This window comes from Histomonas meleagridis (genome assembly GCF_020186115.1).
Source record: "Histomonas meleagridis strain 2922-C6/04-10x chromosome Unknown contig_9, whole genome shotgun sequence".
In the NCBI taxonomy this organism is placed as follows: domain Eukaryota; phylum Parabasalia; order Tritrichomonadida; family Dientamoebidae; genus Histomonas; species Histomonas meleagridis.
Genome location: NW_027150923.1, coordinates 74,013 through 96,734, shown reverse-complemented (window position 1 = coordinate 96,734; position 22,722 = coordinate 74,013). Strand labels below are relative to the sequence as shown.

The 22,722-nt window shown below is 27.4% G+C and overlaps 4 protein-coding genes across 4 annotated transcripts; 1 reads left to right on the top strand and 3 right to left on the bottom strand.

The window, feature by feature from the left end:
* Window positions 1-9,449: 9,449 nt before the first annotated feature.
* Window positions 9,450-9,860, bottom strand: GO595_009260 (ribosomal protein L24; the record flags this gene model as incomplete). Its single annotated transcript, XM_067922926.1, has 1 exon — window positions 9,450-9,860. One exon carries the CDS (start codon window positions 9,858-9,860, stop codon window positions 9,450-9,452), a length of 411 nt encoding a protein of 136 aa, XP_067770262.1.
* Window positions 9,861-13,678: 3,818 nt separating this feature from the next.
* GO595_009259 (CDP-alcohol phosphatidyltransferase family protein) lies at window positions 13,679-14,785 on the bottom strand (the record flags this gene model as incomplete). The annotated part of the gene is made up of 1 exon (XM_067922925.1): window positions 13,679-14,785. One exon carries the CDS (start codon window positions 14,783-14,785, stop codon window positions 13,679-13,681), a length of 1,107 nt encoding a protein of 368 aa, XP_067770261.1.
* A 4,528-nt stretch (window positions 14,786-19,313) lies between these two features.
* Window positions 19,314-20,225, top strand: GO595_009258 (uncharacterized protein; the record flags this gene model as incomplete). The annotated part of the gene is made up of 1 exon (XM_067922924.1): window positions 19,314-20,225. One exon carries the CDS (start codon window positions 19,314-19,316, stop codon window positions 20,223-20,225), a length of 912 nt encoding a protein of 303 aa, XP_067770260.1.
* A 345-nt stretch (window positions 20,226-20,570) lies between these two features.
* On the bottom strand, window positions 20,571-22,634 carry GO595_009257 (kinase-like domain-containing protein; the record flags this gene model as incomplete). Its single annotated transcript, XM_067922922.1, has 1 exon — window positions 20,571-22,634. The coding sequence occupies one exon, from the start codon at window positions 22,632-22,634 to the stop codon at window positions 20,571-20,573; it is 2,064 nt and encodes a 687-aa protein (XP_067770259.1).
* Between the last annotated feature and the right edge of the window lie 88 nt (window positions 22,635-22,722).

Sequence of the window (22,722 nt, the reverse complement as noted above, 5' to 3'; positions counted from 1 at the left end):
AACCAAAAATATTTGATATGGTTAAATACAATTATTCTAAGTAAATTGGGTTCATAAATATTAAGCTAGATTCGCTAAAATTTAATTTATTGGTAAATTATAGTTGCAACATTTTAATAACAGATGTTTGTTTTTTCCGACCTTCCTGAGATTGAGTCGTTTTCAATTGCCATTTTTAAACTATTAAAGAAATCAACAAAAAATTGCTTCTAATTTTGATGAAGATTGCAATCAAGTCAAGTAACAAACAATACAATTTATAAGGAAAACATTATTATTGATTTGGACCTTCGTAACATCGATGATCATGTTTTTTTAATAATTAAATATTAATTAAAAATGATTTCATATGGAAATTTTGTATACAAGACTTTCAAAGAATGATTTTTGAAATTCATAAGAAATTAATTGCTGAAGGTGTCAATCCAAATGAAATTGTATAAATAATTCAATGATGAAATAGAAAAACTTCAATACATTTCATCCCGAAAACATTTTGATTTTAATCAAAGAATTGAACCATCACTTTATGAAAGATGTTCATTTATTATTTATTTATCAACAAATGGGATGTTTCATTAATTAATTATGCAGCACATTTTTCTTGGCCTTCATTAATAATAAATATTATCATATTCCTTAAAAATAAAAAAGATTGAAATCATTTTTTAAGAAGATCCAGGTTTTTTAGAAATTTCCATCCTTTCTTCTTTGAATGACTTTGGAATTCGAATGGATTTTGTGGCATTGGAGGACAAATACCGAAATCTTTCTCTTTTAAAACTTTCATTTCTCCAAATTTTGAACTTTCGTATGAATTCATTGTAACTACTTTTGTTACATTAGTTTTAGAAAAAGCATCACTAGCGATGTATGGTTCTTTTTCACCATAATAATAAATGCATTTGAGAGATATGCATCCATTGAATGCATTTGATTCTATTGTCCTTATTCCCTTTCCTAAAGTGACTATACTTAAATTTGTACAACATTGGAAAGCGCCATATTTAATTATATTCACTGAATTTGGAATTGATATTTCATATAAATTTTTACATTTTTTAAAGGAAAAGAGCCCAATTTCAATAATTTTTTGGTTCATATTTACACCTTTTAGATTTATACATTCAAAAAATGCATAAGCACAAATCAACTCAATAGTTGATGGAAAATTATATTGTTCAATTTCTTTTCCTGCAGGAAAATGTATTATTTTGTAAATATCTTTATCATATAAAATTCCATCATTTTTGTAATTTGAGTAATTTAAATTTTTTACACTAACTTGAATAAATGTTAATGATTTACATCCAAGAAATGCGGCATTATCGATTTTTTCTAGTGAGTCACCGATTATTATCTTTTTTAGACTTTCACAATTTCCAAATGAATGACTTCCAATTTTTGTAATTGAATTTGAGAGTTCAACTTCTATCAAAGCTGTACAACCAGAAAAAACAAAATCGTCAATTAAATTTACATTATTTCCAATTGAAATCTTATTTAATTTGATGCAATCTGTAAATGCTGCATTTTTTATTTGGATTACAGAATTTGGAATTATTATTTCTTCAATTGATCTGCAATTATAAAAAGAAGCTTTATCAATTATTTCTATTTTATCGCCAAGATCAACATATCTTAGGGATGAACATGAACGAAATATACCTTTTCCGATACTTATTGTTGAAAAAGGTATGACAAAAGAAGTCAAAGCTATGCAGTCTGTAAATGTATTATCTCCAATTGTTTTAATATTTCTTCCTAAATGTATAGTTTCCAAACTAAAGCAACCTAAAAATGCATTATCTTCTATTGTTATTGTGTGATCCCAAATTGTAATATTATTTAAAGAATCCCAAAATCTGAAAGCATTTTTTCCAACTGTGTACACACCTTCCCATATGATAAGCTTATGAACACTATGATTTACTACCAAATCATCCTGTCTAATAATTGGTACATTTGAAATAATCATTGTATCATCTATATGTTGTTTCAAAGCTTGAGTATAATGCATCATTGTAAATAAGAAAAATATGTTTACACTCATTGTGATTTAAAATAATGAAGTAAAAGAAACAAAACATGTATTAAGAAAAGTTTATACAAAAAAACAATAAAAATATAAATTTATTTTATTGTTTTTAATAAATTCTCAAATGTTTAGTGCAAAACATTTTGAAAAGTGAAAAAAATTTATTATATTGTAATTATTTTTTCTATGTTCATCTACATTTATTGTTAAAATGATTATTATATAAATTATCAATATAAAAAAGGAGAAAATAAAACATACGTACTTGGGATATCCATGTTAGAAGATTTGAAAATTTGCAACATTAGTTATTATAACGCATGGTATGAAACATTGGGTGCAACAAAAAAACTCAATAATCTTAAAATTATAAAATCAAATAATGAATTTAACTGAATGTTTTCTAAATTTTGGAAAGGGAGTGACTAGCCAGTTATATATAATCGATTATATAAGATCTCTTACTTGTGGGTATCTTGTATTGGTGATTTTGATATTCTGGAAATAAAAGCTTTAATCTGATTATCAGATTTTTAGTTAAAAGAGGCAATTAAAGCAATAGATTTTGATATACAATTTTATATATATATATATATATATATATATATTACTGGAGTTTATTGAAAAAATTCCATTATCAAATATTACATAACAAAAAGAGTATAAATGAAAAAACACTCATTTTCTGTTCGATATTTTCTGTTTCTTGTTCTTCACTTAAATGTTTCTTATGTTTGATTCTAACTAAAAGAACAACAAGTAATGCTATAAGAATAATTGCAACGACTGCAGAACAAACAGAAATGATAATTACATTTTGATTTTCATTTGTTTGAAATTCATTTAAATATAAAATTGTAAAGAAATACGAATAAAAACTATAATAAGTTGAATACCATATGATTGTGTAATTATAATAAATGAATCCTGTTTCAATATATGTATGTGATGAATTAATATATGAAAATGTATTTGAATTTATTTGTGAATAATAAATGATGATTTTTGTGTGATAGAATATAAATATGTTAAAGTGCTTATAAAAGTTAATGAAGAATTAATTAAAAATGATTTTGTAAATGAATTCGAATTAGAAAATGTTTTTGAGTTAGAAAATGTATTCGAAATATTCGTAATATTTTCATTTATTATAATATTTTCTAAATAAAAAATACTTGAAAATGAATATTCAGAAATATTTAATATAGAATTTGGAAGTAAAAATGAATCATTTTCTTTACCTGGTGGATAAATGATAACAATTGATATGTTTTTATCATAAACAATAAGATCTTCTTGATAATTAGAATATTGTGAATTATTTTCTTTGATTTGAATATTTCGAAGTTTATAACAATTTTCAAATATATTAATATTAATTCCAATTGAAATAACTGAATTTGGAAGAAAAAATTATTTAATGAAGAACAATATGAAAATGATGAATTCCCAAAATCATTTAAATTTTCATTTAAATAAATTGTTTCTAATGAAGAACAATAAGAAAATACTAAAATTCCTATCGTTTCAACTGAGTTACTGAGATTGATTGATATAATTCTTGTCCATTGATAAAATACATTTTGTGGTATTTCTTTTATTCCTTCTCAAATGATAATATGTTATGCAATATCTTGATATGTTTGATCATTAAAATTCACTATCATTTGTTATCGTAAGTGTTTTCGTGGTTTTACTTGGCAGTGTCATGCGTTCTAGTGAAGCTGACCAAAACAGCATATAACTGACTTAAAAGTATCTGAAAAGTAGTTTTTCGCTTTGGCCTATGGCTTAACTGCATGCTTGGTGTTTTCGAAGCAGAAAATATTTTTATCAAATCAGTTTTCATTCGTATGACCCAATCTGAACACATGATTTCAACATGAAATTTTTTACTAATAAAAACTTATAAAAATTAAAAAAAAAATCACCCTAGAGGGCTTACATGTGCAAAAAGTTGAAATTACCACTCATTGCATACACACAGATCTTTGTGTTTGAGTATCAGAGAATTTTTAAACACTGAATACATAATCTTTTAGTTTTGAATTTTTCTTCACACATTGGTTCAATTCCTTCTCGAACAAAAGCTTGGTGATCTATCGTAATTATAGAAAAACTTGCATCGGAAACACAACAACACCAGTGAAACCACTGTTTATTCGTAATCATGATTTTTTTGGTATACCAAAAATTGAATCAAAAGTGAAGAATTCCTCCTGTGATAAAAATAAACGGTTTTCTTTACTATCGTTACAGGGTACCCTCAACTGTTACTTATTTTGAAAATGTTTCAAGCTTAAAAAAATTGAATGGTGTAACCATTCAAATTTTTACTAAAGATTTTTGGGTTTGCTTGCTTCTAAAATAACATTGTCATACGTTTTTTTATGTATGAAATTGAAAAAAATCAATAAAATTAAAACATGGATTTCATGAGGAAAATTCCATGAAATCTTGAAGTAATTCAACAATTTCATGATGTCTATTTAAAAGTGCAAAGTCCCATGCAGTAAGAAATTAAGAAAACAAGCTCCGTGAGTAAGTTTAGAATATAAAAGTTTTTAGCATTTATATCAATTCTTTTATGTTCAATAAGTAATTTAACGATGTCTATATAGCCTTTTTGAGACGCAATCATAAGTGCTGTTTCGAATAACTAAAATAAATATCAAACTTTTAATATATACATAAAATTAATAAAAAAAATTTCAAATCAAATATAAAAACATTTTTAGCATTAATATCAATACCTTTTTGACCAAGAAGTAAATTAACTATTTCATAGTTATTATTTTGTGCTGCAATCATAAGTGCTGTTTCGAATAAAATAAACAAATTTCAATTTATTTATATAAATAAAAAATTATTAAATGATACATGAATTTAGAAAAATTAATATTCTTTTCATTGATTTCAATTCCATTTTGTTCAAGAAGTATTTTAACTAAGTTAATACAACATTTTCTCGATGCATGCATAAGCGCTGTTTCAAATTATTTCAATAATTTCCAAATATAAATTTGAAACATTTTATGATTTTAGAAAACATAAAAAAAGATTTATAAATATCTTTAGCATTAACATTAATTTCGTTATGTTTAAGAAGTACTTTAACAACATTAATGCAATTATTAAAAGATGCTGCTATAAGTGGTGTCCAACATAATTTAAATTTATTCCAAATATTAAATTTAAATAAAAAATAATGGAAATTAACATTAAGTAAAACAAATATATTTCTTTTGTATTAATATCAGTTTCTTTTTGTTCAAGAAGTAATTCAGTTATTTGTGGATGATTATAAAATGCCGTATACATAAGTGCTGTATTGCATGATTAATATAAATACCAAAATATAAAAATATATATCAATTAATTTTAATTAACATAAAAATAAACAAAAAAAGATTTTTCAAATTGATATCAATATCTTTTTGTTCCAGTAGTAATTTAACAACTTCATAATGACCACTTGAAGTTGCTCTCATTAATGGTGTCCAATATAATAAAGCTAAACATCAAATTATTTCAATAAATCCAAAACTATCAGAATTAATATTAAATATAACAAATAAATATCTTTTAAATTAATATCAATTCCTTCTTGTTCAAGAAGTACTTTGACTACTTCATAGAGTCCTCTTTGAGAAGCATAAATAAGTGCTGTTTTAAATATTTGAAATGATTTCCAAATTAATCAATCAAAAATAAAGAAATTTAAAGAAAAATCTTATAAAACAAATGAATATCTTTATCATTAATATCTATTCGTTGTTCAAGAAGTATCTTAAGAATTTCAATATGTCCTTTATGAGATGCATACATAAGTGCTGTTTTAAATATTTAAAATATTTTCCATATTATTAAAACATATTTGATATTAAATAAAAAAATATTAAATAAAACAAACAAATATTTTTTATATTGATATCAATTTTTTCTTGTTTAAGAAGTAATTTAAAGATTTCAATATAACCTTTTAAAGTTGCATATAAAAATGCAGTCAAATTCATTATATATAAACTCCAAATATGAATTTTAAATAGCAAATTATTAAAATCAATATTAAATTCAACTATTAAATATCTTTTATATTAATATTAATTCCATCTTGTTCAATAAGGATTTGAACAATTTGTATATTACCATCTTGAGATGCATAAATAAGTGCAGAATAAAAAAAATTGATAAAACTCCAAATAAATATTTTAGACATTAAATCAAAAAAATTAATTTGAAATCTAAAAAATTAATATCTTTAATATTTAGATCAATTCCTTTCTGTTGAACAAGAAATTGAATCATTTCAATATTATGCTTTTGTGTTGCTATCAAAAGTGCTGTTTGGAATGTATTAAATAAAATCTAAACCAAAAAATGAAACATGTATTAAATGAAACATACATTATTTATTGCATTGATATCAATATCTTTTTGTTCAATTAGTATTTTCATGATATCCAAATTTCCACTTTGTGCAGCAGCAATAAATGCAGTATTAAATAACAGATTTTAATACCAAACGATTAATTAAAATATAAAATACATAAAATAAACAGCATAAAACACATGAAAAATATCTTTAGCATTTATATCAATTCCTTCTTGTTTAACAATTAAGTTTACAATATCAATAAAACCATTAGCAGCAGCCCAGACAAGTATTATACGAAATTAACCAAATAAATTCCAAATACAAACCTGAAACCCAAAGTTTATGATACAAATTTTATATAAACTTAATGAATATTCGCTTGATTTAAATTAATTCCTTTATGTGGTATAAGTAATTTAATAAGTTCAATGTTTTCAGATATTTTTGCAGATATCAAAATATCGAATGGGATTAGATATATTTCTAGTAAATATTGAATCAAAAATGTATTTCCTGTTTTTGCTATTTTATGAATGATTTTATTATTTATTATCATTCCTTCATTCTCTAAATAAAAGAAAATCTCAAAGTTATTATGAAGAATACATTTAATTCCTAATAATTCAAAGTCTAGAATTTTAATGATTTGGTTTTCATAAAAATAATGAAAAATATCATTTCGATGAAATTCAATTGCTGTTTCGTAAGTTTCATCAAAAAATGAATGGTTTTGTTCACATAAATGAATGATTTCTAAGTTTCCTCCTGCAATTGCATATTTTAATGTCTTCTTAATACTTGCTTCATTTAATAATAAGTATTTAAAGCATTGGATTGATCCGAAAAATGCTGCATAATCAACTAATGAAACATTTTCTTTATTAATAAATGAATATGTTTCATAAAGTGATGGTTCAATCTTTTGATTAAAATCAAAATTCGTTTGTGATGATATTTCTTGAAGTCGTTTAAAATCATCATATCGAAGAATTTTTGCAAGTTTTAATGGATTAATTCCTTTTGTTATATATTTCTTATGAAGAGACCAATCACCTTTCGAAAGTCGTGATATATTAGAAATAAATTTATCATAATATGGTGGTTTCAGATACAAATTCCTGATTTTAATAATTCCTTGTAGATGTGCAAACCATAAAGTTCTTTTATTATTAATAAAATCTTGCTTTATGAAATCTCGTTTAATTAAATTTTCAAGTAAGTAATTTGACTCATTTGTTTCTAATCTTAATAAATAAATACTAAACATTTGAATTATATTTGAATTATTTAATTGATTTTCTTTCTCTTTTTCCTTTTTTTCGATGTTTTGTAAATAATCTATATAAATATTTGCTTCTCGCCTTTGAGATGAAAAAGCAGAATATATTGATTGTATAATAGTTAGATTTAAAGAGTATAAAAAGCTATTATTTTCATATAGCTCCATTGTTGCTTGAGTTGAACCTTCAATATTTTTTTCGTTTAAGTTAAAAATAATGTTCCTTAATGATATTAAAAGTTTTTTGGTAGCCTCCATCATATTCAAGGAAATGAAAATTTTGTTGATTTTGAATATAAAGACGATTATAAAATGAGTCTTGGAAAAAGCAAATTCAAAAGGTTTGTCGGAATTTCACCTTAAATTGATATTTGGTTGGGGGTTAGAACAATGATCACAAAAAACTCGATACTTGGCCGAGAGGTTTAGCGGTTATCATAAAGAAAAGTGTTGTTTGCTCGCCTGAATTCCATTTACAAAGAATTTATCCAAAGTAAATATCACAAATTTGGCGGTTTTGCTTACAACCCAATGCTGGAGAAAAGAAAAATAAAATATCAAGCTTTCATCGATCTTGAATGAATTATATTTGGCTTAAATCTAAAACCCTTGAGTCTTCTATTGAATTAACATTACAACTTTTATCTTCTACTTGTTTCCCAATAACAATTAATTACATATTTAATATATTTGTTTTATTTAATATTTAATTTTATTGTTTTGGATTTCAAAATAATATTTGGAAATTATTTATATGATTTTATACAGCACTTATGCATGCATCTGAAAATGGTCATATAGATACTGTTAAATTACTTCTTGAACAAGAAGGAATTGATATTAATGCTAAAAATATTTATTTGTTTTATTTAATATTTATTTTAATAATTTTATATTTCAAAATAATATTTGGAAATTATTTAAATTATTTAGAACAGCACTTATTGAGGCATCTATAGCTAATCATATGGAAATCGTTAAAACACTTCTTGAACAAAAAGGAATTGATATTAATACTATAGATATTTATTTGTTTTATTTAATATTTATTTTAATAATTTGATATTTCAAAATAATATTTGAAAATTATTCAAATTATTTTATACAGCACTTATGTTGACAGCTAGAGGTCAAATGGAATTAGTTCAATTGCTCCTTGAACAAGAAGGAATTGATATTAATGCTAAAAATATTAAATTATTTTATTTAATATTTAATATCAAAATTTGAAATTTCAAAATAATATTTGGAAATTATTCAAATTATTCGAAACAGCACTTGTTAAAGCATTTTCAAAAGGTAACACTCAAATAGTTAAATTTCTCCTAGAACAAGATGAAATCAATGTAAATACTGGAGGCGCATCAAACAATTTTTTCTTGTTATATTAATTTTTTTTCGTAGAGCCCTCAAGATAGCAAATAAAAAAGGATACACCGAAATCGTTCAATTACTTCAGTCCCACACCCTACAAAAAAAACAATGTTTTAATTTCTAGAAAAACTCATTTATCTCCAAAAAAAACTATATGCAATTTTACTAATTTAAAAAAAAAGCATTGGAGTTAAAACATTTTCTTACATAAGTAAAAAATTGTGTAATTATTTACTGTATCTTTAACTAAATTATGGGATCAATTGATAATATCGATATTGGAATTTTTAATGAATTAATATTGAACATCACAATGAGCATAAATAAGAAACAACAATACTTGCTTTAAAAAAGAATTTGCTAAGAAATCAATCGAAAGTTTACTTTGCACGACCAAGTTTTTGAAGGGCCTTTTCACGATTTTGACGCTTCTTTTCGATGAGATTCTTGCGGTATTTGTCCATCTTGATCTTTGTGATAACGACATTTGATGGATGAATTGGAATGAAGACTGTTTCGTTGCTGATCTTTTGTTTGGTAACTGATTCAACATTGATACGCATTGTTGAAAGTTTTACTGCAACAACACGACCTGTACGCTTCTTCATCTGACCACGAACAACTTCAACTTCATCATCACGGCGGATTGGAAGACGCTTAATTCCATATTGTTTTTGTAAATCCTTGCTAAGAGGAGCACTCATTGCAATATGCTTTTCCTCCTTTGTTGCATTGAAGAAAGCCTTGCGTACTTTACGAGCTTGAGAGGAAACAAATGGATTTGTCTTCATGTTAAAAGGCAACCATGGCTGTCAAAACCTCCATTTCACATCACTGACATTCAAGAGACATGTTATTTGAAATGAATTTAGCTTAAATCCCAAAAATAATCATGTTTTTTATATTTTTATTCTTCATAAATTTTAAAAAATCTAATTTAGAAAAGGATTTCATTCCTAATTCTTCCAAATATAATGGTGATTGGGAATTTGGTGGAAGTGCTTATTTTGACAAAATTAGTAATCAATTTCAGATTATAAATTCAAAGAATAATCCAACTGGATATGCTTGGCTTATAAATAGACTTCCAGCTGATTCATGGAAAACAATTTTTAAAATAAAATTTCAAGAATCGTCAACATCATCGAATCTTGGTTTTTGGGTAACCAAAAATTTTGGTGTAAATGGTACCATATTTGGTGGTCCGAGCAAATTTTATGGTTTTGCTATTTTATGTAATTATAATTCAACACATTTCCAGATTGAAACTCGTGAAAGTGATGGTAAAGAAGATTATAATCCATTATCTTTCCATCCTAAATACACATACCCCATTACCACACCAGTCATACAAATTGAACTCACATATAATTCATCACAATTTTTCATCAAATTAAATCTTGACGAAAAATCGGTAAACTCATTTCACATAACCACGGATAAATATTCTTCTATGCGCAGAGGCTGGCTTAGTATCACTGGTCAAAGTAAAGATCCGGTTTACATCGACCAAATAACGATTGAATCTTCGAAAATTAATTTTAATCATTCACAGACACATATTCAAAAGGATAGCAACTTACAACAATTTAATGAAACAGCAGAACAATTTCTCAGGCCATATTATACGCCAAACTCACTTGATGTGATTCAATGTATTGATGAAGTTTTTAAACTTTCTGAAAATTTTTGCACTGTTAACGAAGCATGCGACACAATATCCAACCAATTACTTAATTTTTCTGATAAGTGGCAGCGTCGCTATGTTTTAACCACAAAGCAAACGAAATCACTTCGCATCGAAATCCAAAATCAATTAAATTACACCGAAAATGCATTAAGCGAACTAAAGCATTCTATTTCAAAGGATTTTGCTGAGTTCAAAGAAGATGTTCACTCCATAGAGTCGGAATTATATTACGGAGTGCTTAAGGGATACGGACTGTACAATGATTTGAAGCAACAAAATAAAAATGTGAAGAAATTCAGTTTGCCGAATGTTATCATTGTAATGTCATTTGTCGAAATGTTTTTAGTTTTTGCTTTTGTGCTTTATAATATGCTGAAAAAAAATTAACATATTTGATTAAATGCCATTTGTTTATATATATGATTTAATAAATGTTTGTTTTCTTAAAAATAATATTTTTGTTAATTAGTTTTGGAAGAAAAGAAAATCAATTAAATTAAAGTTACTTGAATATTCACAAAATTATGGAATATTTTCACCGCCATTTAAACTAATTTCAGTTTTGTTCAACATGATATTAATAATTGAAGTTGTGCAAAACTTTTCATATTTTTCAGGTGTAATCTTTATATACACATTTGAACAAGGATCTAAACGTGAATTTTTTATTATTTAAACAGAAAAATAGGACATTCTCTGGAAACATATTTTATAATATATTATTTATAATATAACAACAAAATTCAAACAAAATTTTTTTACAAACAAACAAAATTCACCAATTAATTTGGCGTATCTCGCTACTATTTGACAATGCACCACAATTTGGGCATTTTATCTTTTCGTCTTTAACGAGTGTTTCCAAACATTCTTTACAAAATGTATGGCCGCATTCAGTTATTATAACATTTCTTTTTCTCTTATAGCATAAAGGGCAATAATTTTTTATTATATTTTTATCTTTTGTAATATTTTCTTTTAATTTTATATTTATTTCTTTATAATAATTCAATCTTTCGTTTAAATAAATTACTTTTGTTTTGTCTTCGAAATTATTTTTTGTTATAACTTCGAAATACTTTGGAACAAATGAAATATTTCCAATATTTGTTAGTTCTGAAACATTATTTTTAAATTCTTTTATAGTATTTTGTATTCTATCTTTTAAATATTGTTTTTGATCTTTTATAGTTTTCTCAAAACTTAAACATTGTTGTTTTAAATATTCGATTTTATTATATATTTCATCATTTTGTTTATTATTTTCTTTTAATTTATTTATATTATCAATTTCAGTTTTAATTTTATCATTTAAATTTTCGATATATTCGATTTCATTTATAATTTGATTCTTCATATCTAAAAATATTTTAATGTCATTATTAATAACATTAATATCATAATTTTCTTTAATGTCTTCAAGTGATTTTAATGCTTTTGCATAATAATTTAATGATTGATATTCATAAAAATTGTTTTGGAAAAATGCGGGTTCACTATAATTTATAATTTTGGAAAATAATTTCAGCTTTTGTTTTGTTATTTTGGTTTCTTTGTCATGGCCAAGTGCTAATTCAACTAATGGAATTCGATTTAATATATCAAGTGATTTAGTAACAGATAAAAGTTCATTAAAAAAATTGGAAAAAAGTTCTTCCGATTGTTGAATTCCTATTCGTACAAATGGCGTTGACTTTAAATGATATGATTGCATTTGTATGAAAAATGGATTTTCACGAATTACATCTATTGGTGGGAAATGTCGGAAATCATTATTTAACATTGCTGAAATTTTTAAATCGCCATGAAAGTAATTTAATTCAGTAAAAGTACGGCCGATGTCAGTATAAAATTGTTGTAAATTTCGATCATTCCCGATTTCTGATTGAAGAATTTGAAAATTATTTTTTGTCATTTTGAGTCCATCATCATCGTTAGGTTTAAAAAAACTAATGTCATTGATTTCTGTCTTTGGTAAGATTGAAAATTTTAAGATACAATCTAAAATGAAGTTATTTCTAGATTCAATAAAATCATCAAATAAAACAAATATGTTTTTTACTGCTTCAGATATAGTACTGTTTTTTACGTTTGTTGTTGTGTATTGATAAATTTGATTGATTAGTTGCTGAATAATTCTTATTTGGCGAACTGTTTCCTCTAATTGGGGACTTTCCTGTAAATTCAAATTAAAATATTGGCGAGCTGTGGATATAAAATCTTTTGGGAAAAATTTTTGGAAATTGATTAAATTTAAGAAAATTGTTTGAGTAAAAGACAACAGATATGCGAGAACACTAGCAGCATTATCAGTAGCAGAATTTTCTTGGTTTTGAATTTTTTTTAAGTTTTCTAAGTAGTCATTTAATTCTTGGTTTGGTGTTGTTTCATTCATAGCTGCAAATAAACCATTTAACTTAACGTCTTGTATATTGAATAATCGATCTCCTAAAAAGAAGATAAAGCAATCTATGAGGTTTCCTCTATGATCACACAGGAACCCGCCCTCAGTGCATTCACAATGCTAGAGTTAATCGAAAACCTAATTATTAAAATTTAAATTACAATTGAGAAAACGATTTGCATTAATTGCTTGTTACATCATGTCGATATATCAATTCTGATGGAAAAAAAAAAAACAAACATTTTTTACAACAAAAGGGAAGACTTCTATTCTTTAACACCCTTTCAATCATCTATTGAAAAAAAAAGTTGCCCCTGACCGGAGTCGGACCGGCGACCTTGCGCTTACGAGGCACACGCAATAACCACTATGCTACAGAGGCTTCTATTCTTTTCAAATTATTCAGATGGTTAATATTATACTTGTCTTTTCAAATTTTAGAAATTCAACAACAATTATTGTCATTCATATCATTATCATTCATAAAACTTCACCCAATTCAAAAAAGAGAAAGTTTATTTACTCTTCTTCAACTCCTCAAGGATTTTTGGAGGCATTGAGAAAATAGGTAACTCGAGTCCCTTTGAGAGATTTGTAAGTGTTTGGTAGTCGAAGATAAGCATTCCGCACGCAATTGACAATGAATAGAAGAACCAGTACTGTTTGAAGTGGTGCATCTGTGGTATGAGGTAACTGACAATTCCGAGCCAGTAGCAGATGGTTGCCCAATCGAAAAGTCTTGTTGGGCGACGACCGGTGATATGTGTGATAACAAGGCGTTGTGTGTTATACATAATTGTAAGTGCTGTTCCGAATGTGAAGTAAATGTTGTTTACAACGCTGCTATCGTTGATGATATTCAATACTGTCAAAACCGTTGTCGTAAACATTGGCAAAAATGCCATTGTTGTGGTGTAAAGCTTCTTTTGGACAAAGCCTTTGATGAACATGTAGAATACTGTGTAAACAACTGTGACAGCTGTTCCACCAACTAAAAGCAATTGATAAAATATGTTGTTTTTGAGTGCTATAAAATTGGGATCAATGCTAACAAGAATATGTGTGATTTCAAAGATAAAAAGTCCTTCAATACAGAAATTGAGGAAACCTAAATACATAAGATTGTGAACATATTGATTCCAAAAGGCAATGCAATAACCAAATGCAATTACAAATGTCATTAAGAAGCTTTTCATGTTTGCTCCCATTTGAAGTGTGGCTGCAAGTTTAAGCATTTCAAATACATCTACAAATGCATCAACTGCATGATCAAAGAATTGACCTATAGCAGATGAAGAATGTGTCCTTCTGGCTTGTCTTCCATCAACATTGTCGCATGTCTGATAGATAAAGAGGAAAAGTCCGTTTATAACGCAAACCCAACTTGGGAGTGGTTCTGATATTCCTTTTGAGTAAACAAATGTAAGGATAAATGAAATAAGTTCAAATACAAACCCAATTGTTGTGATTAAATTTGCAGAACATGTTAATGGGAAAAAAGTGCAAACTTTATCACAAAATTTGGAATAGAATAAGCGCATGCAGATGCTATGATCTTCTCCATGATATGGAGTTTCGACACATGCACGGAGGTCGTTCTCGTTAAATTTGGTATCAAACATCTGTTTGGCCAAAAAATTGTATAGAGATCGGTTTCATATAGAAATCTGGGTAAAGTTGTGAAATTCCTTTATGGTTCTTAACGGGTCATGTAGTCGCGCGCACAGAAAAACTCAAAACCCGTGTGTAAAACATTGAAATTATGGAAATGAATATAAAAAATGCGGTAGATAAAACATTCAAACTTTTGACCAGACGATCACTGGGTGGGTTAATTCTTTAAAACTAATAGTTTTTAAGATTGTATCATCCCAAACATAAGAATATTAAACCAAATAAGTTTTTAGCAACGGTTGCCACATATATTTAAATTTAAAGGAAACATTCTATTATTTGGCATTATTTAGAATCAAAGAAACATCAAAAAAATTAATTTTTTTTGGTACGTAATTGCAATGCAAAATATAAAGCATTTGATCTTTTTAGTAATGTTATTGTTTGTACAATTTAAATTGGAAAAGGCTGATCAACCTTTCAACCTTAAGTGAGGATATAATTTTGCTTAAGGATTTCAATTTTCTTATTCTCTCTTTTGAAAAGCATTAGCAATGCATACAATTAATTTTCGAATAATTCATAAAATTTGATTTAGAAAATGAGATTTCATAAAAATATTGAAAAATCCATGTGAAAAATAACGTTCCAAAAGGCAACATGAATTATAAATAAAAATTATTTTTTGTTCATACAATAATGATCAATTACGAATTCTCTTGGTGTACATTTGAACTTTGGAGTTGTTATCGTCTTTTAGGGTACTCCAATTAATAAATTGGTTTTAAAACATTTATGACAAATAGTATTGCTTCATATTTTAGCCAGCTCAATAAAGAAACAAGTTTTATTGTCCAAGAAAGACCTGTTACAGAATTTCATAACCAAATTGAAGAAGCACAATATAAGATGAATAATAATTGGGCAGAACCTGTTTTCCGCCAAAGTAAGTACGTATTCACATTCAACAAAATGCAAAGAAAAAACCCAGAACCAGAACCACTTTATACAGATTTTTCTCCACAAGAGAAAGATTTAACAAAAAATAAAGGGAAACTATCTGAAAAAAAAATTCACAACCTTAACATGTTAAACACATATACAAAGCCTAAGCCTGTGCCCTTAATTACAGAATCTTTTCCAAATAAAACAATTGATAAAATTTCTCATTTTCCAGAAATCCCACAAAATTATTACAAACCTAAAAACGGCTACTTAAGTCTTTCCATAGGTAAATGTTCGATAGATGAAAAACTTAACATAAATATGGTTGGTGGATTTTTCCAATTATTTGATTTCAAAAATCAAAAACCATTAAGCGAACCTGTGAACTTTAGAGTTTCAGATGGTTATGCCATTTTCGTCCAAACCATTGCAGAGACAGTACATTTTCCAATTCATCAAATTGGTTCATCCGTTACATTACTATGCGTAACAATCCAGGAAAAAAAGGGACACTATTATCCTTTAGCACATTCAGTTATAAAACTTTATGATGACAAAGGAAATTTTGAATTTTCTGGAGGTTTAATTAATTGGGTAAATCTCAAAGAATGGTCTTTCAAGAACTTCACACAATCATCTTCAGATGCTCCACGTACTGTTCTCCCCATAAACTTTCAAATTAATCTTCATTATAATACAGATCTTAAGTATGAATTTACATATTCCTGGTCCAAGCAACCATGTAATTATCATATGGTAACATCTCTTCCAACTGTTTCTTATTTACCTACACCTTTAATTATAATTAGTGGAATCAAGATTTCCAAGAAATTTTCAAAGCGAATTACAAATATTTACTTGAACTTAATGATATCGGAAGGTGAATGCAACTTCAAAATAACATCTGGATCTAATGTCTTTCTACATGATAATCCGACCAATCTTTACTCAAGCATCAAATCCCTATCGTATGCAACCGCCGAAACCGTCGACTTTATCGACTATTTCTTTGCTTATGTTGATCATCAATTTTCAAAGAATTCACATATTTTAATCCAAATAATGGGAATTGATAAAGATCCTAATAAAGCAGACACCTTATTAGGCACCACAGTTATTCCACTTTATCAAAAAACTATTTCATCATTTAAATCCATTAAATATAAAATATTTGACCCTAAAAAACAACCAAAAGAAATATTTAAAGATTCATATGCAAAAGAAACATCAAAATCATATTTACAATGTGATGTTCATTTGCCATCTGCATATTTTCCACCATCGCCACTTAAAAGTGTAATTAAAGCAATTTTACCTGAACAAGCATTACCGCCAAGTATAACGCAAATACCAAAACATTTATATAATCAACAAATTATTCCAGTCACAGCAAAACTTCTTAAACTTGTTGATCAAAATACTATAATTCATTTAATGCAATTTTTTGATAATTTTGATCCGAATTTTGTTCGAACGATTTTAAGATTTTGGATTTTCCATGTAATGGATGTAAATTTATTTGGGCCTAATTTTATTGATAAAATATGTAAATCTACGTCACAAATCATGAAGAATAATCAAGAAAACTTTGATGCTTCACAAGAAAACATCAGATATTATTTAAAACAAATTACATTTACATTACCAATAATTTTTGATATTTTACTTGTATCTATTTCTTTACCAGATTCAACTTTCTCTAAACCTGATTTAATTGAATTTTTGAAACTTATACCTCGAATTATAGGAAGATGTTGTAATAGATCTTATCAAGAAGATAGCTGCTCAGAAAGAACAAGAGCAGTATCATTTCGTGTAAGTAGTCCTTCTAAAATGGAATCACCAAAACCACCGCAAAATGCAATTACCTTAAATGAATCTCTTGCGAATTTCATATGTATGTTAATGCCAAAATATTTATTATTTAAAGACGTAAATAATTTAATTTTCGAATATTTGGATACAATGAAGAAAATGAAGAAATATGCTTCATTTAAAATATATTTCACATATTTGCAATTTGATTTTTTATTGCCATTTGCAGGTAATCAATTTTATTTTGCGAATTTAGCTTTGTCAGTAAAATCATTTCCAAATAATATTGAAATCGTTCCATTTTTACCAGTTATGTCATTAATTTATAATGCATTTTATCAATCATTAGATAATACTAAAAAGAATAAAGAAAAAACATTAGAAATAGAAATTGATTTTTTGTTTCAACTTGTTGTAACTTTTGAAAATGCACCAGATGAAATAAATAAAAAATTAGCGTATATTTTACAGCCATTAATAGATTTATTTTTGTTACCATTTAATACACAAATAACACGTGAAATGCAAACGAAATTAATTCCTGTTATACTTTTCATATTTTCTAAATCGGAATCTTCACAAATCTTAAAAATGTTTTCTACTTGTGGTAATTCTTATCAATTACATTACTTAAAATTATTAAATTCAATGATTAATACCACCAATAAATCATTAGAAGAAGTGAAGCCGACATATAATAAACCACATCTTTTACTTACATATTATGATTTACTTACTAAAAACATATTAAACATATTACTTATTTGGATAAATAACTTAGGACAACATTTATCTTATGTTGTATTAATTCTTAAGAATTTATATAACAAATTTCAACCAAAAGATAATATAAAACAATTTTATAATTTTTGTGTCCAAATTGCTCAAAAATATCCATGTCAAAGAGAATTAGTTACATGGGCATTATCATTATTAACATTTACACAACATAACACAAGATGTTTTGGTGCATCGTTATTAATTTCGATATTTAAATGTGATTTTGATCATACAGGTACAGTCATTATATCATCTGTTGATATGATGGATTCTCTTACATCTATTTTACTTAATTTAAGACTTGAAGAAATACCAATATATAAACTTTTATTAGGTTGTATTAAAAATATTCTTAATAAATATTTTGTCAATATAAACCCAACATTTGTACGTCTACTTCAAGGTCGAATTTATGCTGCGAAAACAATTTCTGATATTGTTGAAACACAAAAGAAATCTGATTTGCCACCAGATACTAAATGTCAAAACCTTATGATTATAGCTGATCAATATAAAACTATTCCATCAATGAGACTTAAATGGTTAAAACAAATTGTTAATGTTAATCAAGAATTTGAACATTATACATCAGCATTTATTACGCAATTACATATTGTTACATTAATAGAATCAGTAATTCAAGAAATTAATCATATTCCTTCAACTAATTACAAGAAACTTCATCAATTAATCGTGCAGCCTTTAAAGAATTCAATACAAAACGCTCAATATCAATATCCATTAGATGTTAAAAATGATTTTTCATTTGTTCCAAGTGTTTTAAATGAAGCAAAAATCGAATTTAAGAATTTAATTGAAGATGAATCAGCGCAAATTTTATTATCCGATTTTACTATTGATTTGTTAATGGATGAATTACAAAGAGCAATTCAAATAGGAGAAAAAGCTTTTATGTTTTACTCATTAAGACCTTTATATTCATTACAATTAAGATTAAATCAATCAACGCGTAATTTCAGTAAAATGTCTGAAACAATGAAAAATTTGGGCGAATCTATTGGTAAAATTCAAACAAAATCTTCGAAAGATTATGACTTACCAATTTCATTTTATTTAGTCGAAGAAAATGGCACTAAGACACAAGAAATTTTCGTAATCTCAAACTACAAATCTGCTGAACATGCATTCATTCCTTTGTTGAATAGATACAACTGCTTTAACGGTAAAACTATTAACGTCTGCAAAAAACATTCAGAAAAATGTGACAAGGAAACCGTTTGTATCGTCCATCTAACTCCTGTTATTGAAAATGATACAAGAACTCAAGAATTCCCTCATACTTGGTATAAATTTAGAACTATTCCAACAGCTATTGATAATGATAATAAATATCAATATGTTGAGTATTTAACTAATGAAGCATTACCACGTTATAAATGGTCATCAAAAGTGAAGTCATCGAAAACCGTTATAATGACTGAAAATGAATACGTTACGCAAAAGTACAATAAGACGATAGAATTGTTAAACAAAACTGCAGACGAATTCGAAATTTGGTTCCCATATCCTGATAATCATCAAAATAAAGCAATTAAGCCAAAAGAAGGTTTATTTACTTTGGATATTCATCGTATTTCAGATGTATTGTCCTCAAATCTTAAAGGAACTGATTCATTTGTTTCTTTACTAAGTAAATTTAAAGAAACAAATGAAAAAGATGCTATGAAAATGGCTAATGGTGTTAGAACAGCTGCAATCAGATGTGTGAATGTTTACAGAAGAGCGGTCGAAAACTTGCAGACAAAACAAGCGTACGAGCAGCTGCTTCCGTTTTTGGAGACAATGGTCGGTGACTTCACTGAGCAATTTGGATTGGAACCGATGGAAAAGGAATCGTATTCGTGCTTAGACGATCCGATGGAGGATGGCATCGAATTTTCTGAATGAATAAATTGTTATCTGGGAATTGTATTATATATAATTCATTTTAATTATAAACTTTATTTTTGACAATATAATTCAACTTTCAAATTCTTTGATCTCAATTGAAAGAAATATTTTTTATTAAGAAGTTTTTATATACCTGAATCAGCTAGTTTGAGAATGTAATCATTTACAATCAATGAAAAATCAAAAATTTTCCAATTACAAAAATGAATTGAAACGTAAAACAGAAGAAATAATGACAACAAAAGAGTATTCATTTTCTTTGTTGATATTTTTCATTTCAATTGAAATCTTTAAGAACGTCAACTTCATACAGAATCTGTTTATTAACTACAACAACTCAATTTATTCCGCCTTTTCTTCCTTAGTACACTCGTCGTACTTATCCAAGAAGTAATAAGTGTACAGAAACAGGTTCGGAAACAGTCCGTGGAAGTACGCGAAGAATTTCTCGTCGTCGTCCTTCTTCCCTATTGACCTTTCCTTCTCCTCGTCAGAGAGCGAGTCCGGCGGGTGCTCGTGCTTGTTTCTGATCAGCCGAATCAAGTCGCACAACGAATCGCCGCTATACACAACTCGCTGCGAGGCGTCAGAAAGCAAAAAAATGTCGATTTTCTGTGTCCACCAGCCGCCGACAATGTCATGGAACGCACTTTCGAACAGTTTGGCGCAGTTACTGTCGGGCTTATGCAAAAAGTCCGAAGCACGTTTATAAATGTCAATTTTTTGCTTGGGTGTGAAAAATAGAGGATGATGAAGGATCTCTGTCGGAGTGGGAACTTCATCGTCATCGTCATTAAGCATCTCGCTTAATAAATCAGATAAAAAACAATCTTGGATATCATGATGTAAGACATCAAGAATGATGTGGGCAAGACTACGGATGTCATTGGCTTGATCACTATGGTCTGTGGTCTTCTTAAATGTAGTTTGATATCCACCTAATAATAATGACGAATTTTGGATATAAATGTGTTCTTGTCTAATAGAACCATGAGTAAACCCATTTTTGAAGAGAACTTGAAGAATCTCACAAACAGATTTCAAAAATGTTATTGGATTAAATGAATTGGAATCAAAGCTATAGCGTACAAAAGTTTGGTAGGCAATGATTACTTCATTATCAAGCTCATCAATAGCCTTAATCTTCGGGATACCATTGATGAGACTTATTTCTTGGATAAGGGTTGTATCACATTTAGGAAGATGTATTAACGCGCACTCTGTGTTATTGAAAATACCCTTATTGATGTCATTAGGGTCAATTTGGATTAGATATGACTTTTGCTTTAAGTGGTTATAACTGATTTTAATGAATTGTAAAGTTATGAAAATTATGAACAAACACAAACCGATTGAAATGTATTGAATTCTATTGAATCTAGGAATGTAAGCAAAAGTGAACGCTCCATCCATTATATTTGCAGGACGAAATGGATCGATGTTATTACTAAGTGGTTTGAATTGGGCAAACGTGCGCTCAACATCTACAAAACCTGGACCAAAAGTTTTTCGATCATCGAAATCATCATCAGATTTTTCATGTACTTTGCCTGGAAGTTGAGGAAGACCTGAAATAAGAAGTTCATATTTCGATGGGATATGAAGAGGACGACTTGGAACAGCAATAAAAGAACTATATAATTCAAGGATTTGAATGTTGGATCGAGGAAATGGAAGTCCATTGTTTTTGACACTGAAATCGAAGATACCATTGGACCCAAAGACAGAAGTCGGAAGGCCATTGATTTTGAGCTGTGATTTTACTGTTCCATTTATTGAAATGATAACAGCGCCATTAATAGTGGTGGTTACATTTACAAAGTTTTGTTGACTCCCTTTGTTTTCGCATTCACTGTAAATGTCAAATTCTGCAAACCGAACGATTTCAGATTCTGTATTAAAAACATTTAATTCATAGTCAACTCTTACAATACTTATCTCATCTTTGTCTGTAATTTGTATACTTTGCGCTGGGATGGTTGTGTTGGAACGATATGAAGTAAGAACTTTTCCTTTAGAATCAAGAAAATATACTGATGTTGTTTTACCAGATGTAAAAACTTCACCAGTCTCAGTTCGAAAAGGTGAAAAATAAACCAAGTCACGAATAGGAAGAGGTAATCTACGAAAACCATATTGATTATATGAAAATAAGTATCCGTCAAGAGAAGGAATAAAAGTTGATACACCACCTGAAGATGAAGAGCCATAAACATTCCCATCTGTTGATAAAGTCCATTTAACTTCTCCCGTTTCACTATCGATATAATGAATTGTTCCGTCAGCAGTTCCTAGAAAAACGCCACTGTCACATGATTTGCCAAACCACTCAATTGAAGTTCCTTGCTCAACAAGTGTCTCTGAGTCTGACCCTAAAGCCAGACCTATAAGCAAGGGCACAAGCATCATCAAACCGTAAATCTTTAAACGTATTCCTATGATCCGCGGCCATTTATGCACTTTTTTTGTAAACTAAATGAGATTCAATTTTAAT